The following is a 10,390-nucleotide window of genomic DNA, read 5'->3' as shown; positions in this document are numbered from 1 at the left end:
ATAAACTTAAAATATATAAAACAATTATAAAACCAATCTGGACATACGGAATACCACTATGGGGGACAGCAGCAAAGAGCCATATAAACAAAATAGAGACATTACAATCAAAAATTCTGAGAACAATAGTAAACGCCCCATGGTACGTTAGAAACGAGGATATACGGAAGGACCTCGGAATACCAACGGTCAAGGAGGAGATTACCAGATATGCGGAAAGGTACAGAGAAAGAATAACAACACACCCGAACAGGCTGGCTACGGAAGCGATCAACGCAAGAATGGAAAGAAGACTAAAAAAGAAAAAATTATCGTTTTACTCGATCGTAATGTCATAACCAGAGCAAAGTTTGTGAGAAGCGTTCGGCTACGTTCGAACGATAGCGTAATTTTACAGCGAAATTTTACAACGAAATTTTACAACGAAAGTGAATCCTTTCAGCCCGCAGCTAACAAGATCATGCAACATAGTTTCACGTATATGAAAGTATATCGAGCATCGTAAAATATCGCTGAGAATGTAAATTAAGAATATGATCGATGTTGGTGAGAGTGATGTTAGTGGTCAGTAGTAAAACGGAGCCAGCGTACTTTTCCACGTTCTTAGCGATGGTAATTGAAAAGCGGCCTGTCACCGCCATTTCATAACGCGAACGAAATTTGTTTGCCTCGACGGAGTCGTTTCTCTGCTCTTTTATGTTCCTTTCTGGACATTTATCGCTACAACCGGCGGCTTCTTGGCAGACCATGACGCGCCGTGAATTTTCCTCGTTAACTCAGCGACGACTTGAGCAGCGAAACAACGTATAAAAGTTGCTTAAACGTAACATTGTGCGAAAAACATAAGTACGATGCTTTATACGTTAGTTTACCGAGGTAGAAAAATATATTAGAATAGTAGATATTTTATAGAAGCCGATTGCACGAATCAGAATCAATTAAAAAATTGTTTAAAATCTATTTATTTGTATATTTATCAATTGATTATGATTCTAATTATTTACTGTTATTTAATAACAATTATTACCACGAATTAGTTTATCACAGTGGTAGAAACGCTTAAATTTCTTTAACCCATTGATGCAACATTTTATTTGTCATCCTTTTTAGTCGGTTAACGTTGTCGAATTGTATCGAATTCAGATTGCACTCACGACAGAGAATGTCGAGAACGTGTCGAATATATTTCGCGTTGCTACTTCTTCTTCCAGCCAAGTTGAATAATTTTACGAAATTCGAAGAAATTGAAGTATTCTGCATCGCTGTGAGAAACTATCTTTTTCGAATTACACGAATCCTTTTTGTACGTCCAATTTGCGTAACGAACTTCTCTGACGCAACTATCGTCCTATATTAAATTTAAATTCCAAAGAAGCGGAGAATTATCCTAGAAAACGGTACAGAAAGATTCACGCGTATTTGGATTAATCCTTTTAAAGTGTTTGCAAATTGTTACGCGTTAATAGAAATTTTCGTTCGACCGGATATTGTGCGCGGTTTAAGAAGCGTAATCTGCCGAGAGAACAGATATTTAAGGAGATTGTGTGGAAATTAGTTTCAGGGGCGTTCATCTTTCCCGTGGCAATTGGCACGTGGAAACGAAAGGTCGTTCAGATGCAAAAGTCTGCGTTCAGTCACCTCTGCTTCTAATTTTGGCCAGGCAAATGGTACTTTCACTTAAAAGTGAATCTTAGAAGCGTATCTCGCAACGTTATAGCTCTCCTGTTACGCTCTATTTACTCTTGCTATTCTACCCTAACCGACGAGAATAAAATTCCTGTTTATTCCCTGCTCCTTCCACGCATTTCGACCTTCCAAGACCTTTTCTGTTCAGAGAATTGCCAGACACGCGAATCTGGTTTTACCGGGTATCGCCAGACTTTTATTCGTTATTGGGTCTTTGGCCTCGGATATCTTTCGGTTCAAAGCTCAGTTTAGCGATTGGTAGATTTTTACGAATTCATTTTCACGAATCTGAATGCGCACTGTGTAAAAAAATATTTTTAACATGAATTCGATATATATGTATATAATATTATAAATTTGACGTATTTAATATATATATATATATGTCGGAGATGAAAGGACATCGGGGCCTTTCCTTTGGAATGTTTGGGAAAACCCCCAATACCCTAGACCAGACTTTTATTATAACTGCACTTAAGTAATAAAACTAAGAAATAGTTGTAATGTTCTAATCCGATTATGGGTGCTCAAGGTTTATGACGATGGGCTTGAGCTCGAAGTGACATAACGAGTCACCGAACGTAGCCACGGTCACGGCAAGGACGTGTAATAACAGAGGTATGGAATAATTATGCAGCTCTCCTTAAAAACAAAGATTGACCCGAGAGGTGGGGAGAGGACTATATAAGGGTAGTTTCATTTGGACTGCGAGTTAGTTATTGCGTTAGTTATTGAGTTAGAGATTGAGAGAAGTACGACTTGTACGTTGAGTCACACCCGGATCATGTATGATATCGGATCTTCCCGTTGGCCGTGGATTCGTTACCGAACCTAAATTCATTGTCATCGACATCTCTTTTGTCCGAACCGCTATTACTTGTAACCTCTTGTAATCATCACATCTGTATCGAACACCCAAAATTCCAACCTTAACCCGACACATATAATTATTTAACTCTCTATAATCTCTACCTGGTAGGTAAAACGCTTTTCTATGGGAGTTGTACCTTTTGAATTACATTCTCAAAAATATGAACTCGTACAAAGATCAGCAGTGCGTAGATTATGCGCAATCACCTAAACGACCTCCTACTGTACCTTATGGTGATTACTATAGCAGTACTCGGAATGGATATACAAAACATGTGAGGCGAGCCTTGGCTATTGAATTTGATTGGAATTCACAAATACGTGATGTACTTGATCCCGGTACTGATACAGATTATAAAACAATCGTCTAAGTATAGTAGCACTGTAACGGTATTCGGAACGAGCGTTCAGATCCTGCGAAGCGAACCTCGATTATCGGATTCTTGTTCCCGCTACTGATATAAATTATGGACTTGCGAAAGCCTTGTTGTTCGAACGAACAGAACCACTCAAATTCAATATACTCTCTCGATATACGCCGAGAGGAACGAGTTTTTAATGGACGTCTTCTTCCGATTTAGCTTGTATGTCGTCAGACACCCACCTTTGTCGCAAAAGTGGATCCACACCTACTGTTGGCTCATCGAGGATCAAGAGCTCCGGGTCGTGCATCAGAGCAACCGCGAAGGATACTCGACGCTGTTGGCCACCGCTGCAATCAGAAAACAATTCCGTCGTTAGCAAATGGAAAGTTGGACGATTTCGCAAGTGTCCACTTTGAACGTAAGGAAAATGAAAGAACTCGTTGAACCGATCAGAAACTGACGACGCATCGTGTGCGTCGTATAAAGGTATTATTCGTATTTGCGTTGTTATTATCGGCAAGCAAGTCGCAGAAGCAGCCGGAGAAACGAGAGTATGAAACGTCGAGGAGATGGTATCAGCTTCCAGACGAAGAGAAAAGAATCGGTAGTTTACAAGGAGGATTACAGACGATAATGCGGTTCTATTGAATAAATTCGTTACCCTTAATTCGTTTACTTGCCAAACCCTAGATAAGCTTCTTCCAAATTGATAAATTACCTCGATCGACTCTAGTCAAGTTCTTTTGATTCAAATCGGCGATATTTGGAAACGATTAACGCTTCTATTAAGCATCGTCGATCAAGTGCTTTGGCGCTAAAATTTCAAAGATTCCAGGAAACCAAGCTAGTGATTTAGATAATCGTTTTGATCCGTGAACAGCCGATGTGTCGATTGAAATTAATTACACATACCTGAGGTTCTTCACCAATCGGTTCTGCGTGGGTAGGTCCAGAAATTGCAAAAGGAATCGAAGTCTCTCTTGAATCTCCTCGGTGCACATGCCGAATATCCAACCAAAGTACATCATGGTTTCTCGAATACTGAATTCACCGTAGAGAGCAATCTCCTGTGGCATATAGCCGACTCTTCTTCCAGGAACTCCTGATCCTTTGGTGCCCGGTTTACCACCGAGAACCCAGATCTCTCCGCCGTTTAATTTTCTTCGACCAACGATGCAAGAGAGCAACGTGGTTTTCCCGCATCCACTGGCACCGAGGAGTCCGTAACTGATTCGGAGAAACAGGACGATAAAAGATATAAATAGGACTAGATTCAAGAAAAAATCGATATAAAGATTTCAAAAACGAGACGAGTACGAGAAATTGGGCGAACGAGAAAATTCTGTTATATCGCGTTTCATAAGTGTTTTCGTACACGTCTATAGGAAGCTTCAAAATGGAAACGTGCGTGAGATGTATATGATGCGAAAAAATATGTAATATACGCAAATTATAGTTCATTGCGTAAACATCCGCATTCTAATTACGATAAAAAACGCGTTTTATTTGTTTTTTAGCTCTTTACACGAGTTCAGCCAATAGCAAAGTCTTTCGAAGATTCTCGTTTCTTGGAATCACCATAAAAACGTACGCTTATCTGTTTCGCAAACAGATCGATTTGCTATGAGCAGGCGTGTCATTGGAAGAGTCGCCAACGCGTACAGTACGGCTCTGTCTAATGGCGAGATCGGCGTGACGATTTCTTAGGCGAGTTGGTTCGCGTAATCGGCCGCCAGTTACGTGCTTCCTTGGCATAAAGGCCGATATTCGTAATAGTAGCCAAGATAATGGCCAGCGTGCGTAATGAAATTACGCAACGACGATTTCGCGAATTTGTTTTATCCCGGAAACTTTGAACTCGATTAGAAATTCTCGCTCGAGTTTCCGTATACAAATAGAATTCTCTACTGGAGCGGAACCAATTTTACACCGAAGAGAACGGCACGAGGAACGTCGAACGTTAACGAGAGATGGTCACGTTCCGTTGATTATCTTTGGCCGTTGCTTTCTAAGAAAGCTGCCTTTCGTTTAAGATTCTTCTCTAACAAATTCGTTCTTCGTCGTTTCGCTCTCAGAACTTTTCGTACATTTTGCGAAAAATTTGCTCTGTCGATCGTCGAACTTTTCTGCATCGATCTGGAGAAGAAAATGTAGCAAATAGCCAGACGCAATTGGGTTTATCGTTCGGTAACTCAGTCAACAACTCGTAAACTGTGTATAGTGGCGCGAACTGTGAATTTAGAAGCAATTTTATAGTTTATATATTCATAGATCGCGACATGAAATTCTATGAGTCGAGGTTGCACCGATTTCGTCACAGTTGCAGCAATTAACGCAATCAAGGATTACCTGTTACTAGTCTTTTTTTGCGTAGTTTCTCAGCTCTATGAATAAATAATTCAGCATCATATGGTACGTCGAGTGTGGAAAAGATTTTCTAATATCGATAAGTTCTACCTATTGCTCGTAGTATCCCGATCGCTTTCACCGACAATTCAAACCGACAATTACGCCTTTAGGAAATGAGATCGACTTTGAATGCGTAGGCAGATAAGAACGAAAGCTTATTGTACGATGAAATTATTTGTAAAATTGCCACGATCGTTTACAGGTGTTCGCTGTAATTTCGAGGAAGCGATCTAAGTTGCAAATGAATTTTTTCAAAGATCAGATACTTTTTTTTTACAACGTTTTCTTTACTGTTACTTACATGGATCCCTTGGGTACGGTCATGTTGAGATTTTGCAGGATGTGGTTTGGATTTTTACTGTTTCCGTAACTTTTGAAGGCGTTTCTTACGCTCACTGCCTGCTGTCGGTTCCACGCCGGATTGTTCAAGCCTGGTGTGGCCAATGCTGAATTCGGTGGTATCGTCATGTCCACGCCGGTGTCTGTATTGTTCTGCATATTGTTCGCGTTTATTAGACCACCGTCACCTCCCGCTGTTGCGTCACTGAAATAAAAAAGAAGACGAAATTTTGGATAATTTAGATATTGTAGCATACATTTTTTTAACTTATCTATTTTATTATTTATTTATCGTACTCTCTCTTTCCAGTTTTACCAACTACATATAATTGAGACTAACGTAACGATAAATTAAACATAATACAAAGTTTCACTTTGCCTCGACAAACATAAACGACAAATCAAAAATATCTTTCGGCAAACTAAAGTTCCTGCAACTTTCTATTTTCAACATTTCTTGTATTTCTATATCGTATGTCTGTGTATCTTCTAAATTTACGGTAACGATTCTCTGATTATTTTCAACATTTTCATGTCCGTTTAGATTTGCTGCATTCGAAGAAACAAATTAATCGTTCATAATGATGCAAGTAACGCAGGTGAAAAAGTATGTATTTTAAAGGCGATAGCACGCAAATCGGAGCATTTATGACGCAAATCATACTAATTGTGCATGACAGATGAAACCTCGAATTGTTAGCTTATGCGATGACGTGCACTTCAACTTCCGAGCAAAGAAACGTACGAACCAGGGTCCAAAGTTTTTCCATTCAACCTTCTACGCAAATGTATCCACATTTTTGCAAATTATTGCCACTATATAATAGTTTCTGAATCGCGTTCGAGAAGCAAATTTTCAAACGCTAGATATTTGTACGATTTGCGTGTAACGTCGTGAATATTCCAAAATCAGTTCCAAGGAAGTTGCGTTCAAAGGAAGAACAAAGTTTAAAGAACATTGAGACGATACCGAAGTTGGAAGGCTTTTGTTGCAGATAACGCAACAATCAACTGCACGAACTTGGCTAATATAGTTACGTTCGTCTGTTCTCCAAAGAAACATGAAAAAGTAAAGAAGAGATAGCCGCAACAAGGAGCCAACTCTATTTTCCAGTGATTTGAGTAAAGCGGCGAAAACCGACTCAAAATCCATCAAAATCAAATCACTTTTCAAAATTCGCCACAAATTAGCATTCGACTAACATTCGTAGTATCAAAGTTTTGCGCCTTTGAATGCAATTTAAATGCCTTTGTGAAAATTGAAATTCTGAATTTCATTTCAATTTCGTTAGTAGCAGCTCGCAACGTTTTTAAGCGTTTTATTTGAAATTTACTTTAACTAAAAAATAAGACAATTTAAATAAATAAAGGAAGAAACAAATTCACTTAAATACCAGTTTTATTCGCACTACTGTTGTATTTTGTAATTATTAAGCGTATGATATATCTTGAAACAATTTCCAGGATGCAATTCTGCTTTTCTTTCGCACGTTTCGCAAGAAATGATGGACATGAAAGTATGTCGAGTGAGACTCGACAAAATTAATGCTGCAGACCCTTCGATGGAAAACGATCGGCGGTCTCGTTGGTCTTTCGGCAACCCGAACAAAAGTTTTCGATTTACGAAAGATCGTTCGAGATAAAAATGACGCATCGATCGAGCCACTGTTGTGCGAGAAAAGAATCTGAAATTACGAAAATCTGGGATGGTTTCGTAATCGAGTCACGGACAGTGCAGGGTCGAGTCACGGTCGTGTCGTAAATGCGTCTGCTCGAAGGTGTTCTCGAGGATCGTCTGGGTAATTTATAAAGAAATCATTAAATGCAGAGAAAAGCATGGAACGAGTCACAGAGAAGTCTCGAAGCAAAGAAAAGCCGACTATGTGGCGATTAGTAGAGCTCGCGTGCAGGTTAATCGGCCACCGAATTACGCGTCTCATTCGTCCGACATTCTATCGCGATGTTTCTCTCCAGTTCACGATTCTCCTAGGAAAATCTGACGTTCTTCTCAAACAAATGATTCCGCTAGACTGGCCGAGGTTCCGTAATTCATCGTTCGCAAGAAAAGCGTGTTAAACGCGAGTTAGAACTTGAAACTAATTCAAAATTGCGAGGTGCGTTTATTCGATGCTCTACTCCGACATTTTCGCGCTTCGAGTTCACGGTCCTTGGTCACTTTCGAACGTTATTCATTTTCGAACAGATTTTAAACAGATGTTAATAACGATCCTCCATTCCCGAGTTAAAATATTCCATTTACCATTTCGAAACATTCGATACAGTGAAAAAAGTCTTCCGTGCTATTTGTGTCGTTTTTACTTCTCATTCGATTTAAAATATTTCTTCCGTAACAGTTTGTACAACGTAATTTCGCTCGAGAGACAAGAAAACACGGGAATCTTCGGTATTTAAATATATTGAGCTATGTATAATTTTGTGTGCTAGACTTGATTGACCGCGTAGTAGTGACACACGTATGTGAATATGTGTGTATGGAAGTATGTGTGTGCGCGTCATCTCGAAAAACAGACGAATGCAACTGTCCCGTTAGCTGTGTGGTATAGAGGATGGTGAGACAAAGAGAGTGCTAAGACGCGTGCAAATGTATATCGACGAAGATCCTGGAAATCGTTTATTAAATAAATCTATAACTATATTAATATGAATTCTAAGTGTAACCTTAGCGTTCCTTTACTTTTATTTCGGCGATTAATATCCACAATTCTCAACAAAATACATCTGGAAAAATGGGAAAATACTAAGTAGAATATATTATCTAAGAAGGTTTATTACGCGCAAGTTGCCTTAATAGCAATTCCAAATTACGGGTACCATTCTTTTTTTCAGCAATTCCCTCCGCTTCAAGATTCTCCAAGGAAATTCACGTGTCAAACGCATCTTCCCGTTAAAATTAAATTCTATTTGCGAGTTAAAAAAGAGTACTCCGGAAGTGGATGATGGCGATAAAATTGAAGCAAAGAGGAATAGACAGCTGGAAGAATCACTAAGATGCGAGATCCGCGTTAGATGGCTTACGTGCGTCGCGACGGACTTGGGTCAGTCAGGATCGTTTAGAAAGAGCGAGTAAACTGGCTTACGTAAGAAAGCGGCTTTCTTTTCGCTTACGCTCGCCGGTTCATTGGGCAACGCGTATCGACGTAGATACCTGTTCACCGGCATGCGGCGATAATATGTCGTTTACACCGGCGAAATGTATATAACCCGTTTCTCTGAAACGTATCGCCGACCAAGGCCGTGCAAACATTTCTCCACGATTCCGTTGACGTTTTCTCCGGATTTGCGAGAGATGCTTGCTTCGCGAACCGAGTGCTCGCACAATTTTTCTTCCTTTTTCGGTTACGATCGGTTAAGACAGATTCGCACGGGCAAAGTTGTTCGTTGTTGAACCAGTGAAATTTTGGATCTTAAAATAGATCAGAGTAAGTTCCACCAGATAGTTACGTTTAGAGACAAAGCGTTCTTCCATGGCGTAATAAACTGACGAGGAATTTAGATTGCACGATCTTGCTTTCTTCATATGGAATAATCGAGCTGTTTCACGCTATTCGATGAAATTTTGCATTTGAAGATAGAAAATAGAAATGAAAACGAGCAGCAGATTTAGTTACATCTGGACACAAAATATTCTTCGATGATGTAGTAAACTGAGGAAAAATTCCGATTGAACGATCTTGTTTCTTACGGGATACCGAACAATTGATTTGTTCGTCGTTATTCCATGAAATTTTAGATTTTACGACGGATTAAAACGACCTGGAATTACACGATCGTATTTATTTAGGGACGCGTGCATATACAGACATATACCTTTTATTATTATTTATTTTTTATTATTATCGATCCTTTAAGATCGAAGATGAACGATTATTTAGATATCTTGCAATACAAGTAACCATCGCCAGTTATATTATCGGTTAATAAACGACGAATATGTTGGCACTGATAGGAATCGCGTATTGGCACGAAAATCACCGAAGCGAAGGAAGAATTGAAAATTCTATTCAAATATTATCACGAGTTATATACACGTGCTTTAAGAAAATTGATGCAAGACACCGCGCAAAGAATTTGTTTACAGACTGAGATACTAAGATTCAAGGACTATTATTCAAATACGTCCGAGAAATCTTTGATCGACGATATCAATCGACGATTGACAAGATCGTGGAGATCGCACGAAACAAGATCGTATCGTGCACCACCGCATGCACGAAGATCGTGTAGAAGATATTTTTATTATTTGGAGGAGCACGAGCTTGCACACACGATACGTTTATATGTACGTTTACACAGAGCGTCACGAAAAAAAATGTTTGTTTAACCACGCGATGAAAAATGGTATTTACGCGTAAATACACGATGAGTCGTAGAATAATAAAGCGATATATAGTCTATGTTGATCGTTGCGTAACGTTGTTCGATCATGTTTTCTTTAATCTGTAAAACTGTAAATGTGCGATCGTAAAACGATGCCAATCTACTTAGAAGCGATCGGTCGTCGAACAGCCAATAAATAAATCAGCGATACGGCTTTCTCGCGAATTTAGTCGATTTCCAATGTGGTTAAATTACGAGAGACGGCCAGCTCGAGGAATTGCACGTGCTGGTGAACGAGGAAAAGCCAACAAACCGTTTCGTAACGTTTCTCGTGAGTAGACATCGACCCGAAGAAGAAAGCAACTGCCGCGAAGACGTTTCTA

At 39.4% G+C, this 10,390-nt stretch overlaps 1 protein-coding gene across 3 annotated transcripts in view; it reads right to left on the bottom strand.

Annotated features, from left to right (window-relative positions):
• The window catches only part of LOC122575526 (ABC transporter G family member 20), a 49,211-nt gene that overhangs the window by 8,249 nt on the left and 30,572 nt on the right, over positions 1-10,390 (bottom strand). For all 3 annotated transcript variants that reach the window (XM_043744573.1, XM_043744574.1, XM_043744572.1), the window contains 3 exons: positions 5,632-5,874; positions 3,834-4,148; positions 3,161-3,268 (listed from right to left, as the gene is read on the bottom strand). In XM_043744573.1, the coding sequence (XP_043600508.1) occupies positions 3,161-3,268; positions 3,834-4,148; positions 5,632-5,874 (666 nt within the window). The remainder of the gene's footprint in view (positions 1-3,160; positions 3,269-3,833; positions 4,149-5,631; positions 5,875-10,390) is intronic.

This window comes from Bombus pyrosoma, linkage group LG15 (genome assembly GCF_014825855.1).
Source record: "Bombus pyrosoma isolate SC7728 linkage group LG15, ASM1482585v1, whole genome shotgun sequence".
Lineage (NCBI taxonomy): Eukaryota > Metazoa > Arthropoda > Insecta > Hymenoptera > Apidae > Bombus > Bombus pyrosoma.
The sequence above is the reverse complement of the archived record's forward strand: the minus strand, read 5'-3'. Positions and strand labels throughout refer to the sequence as shown.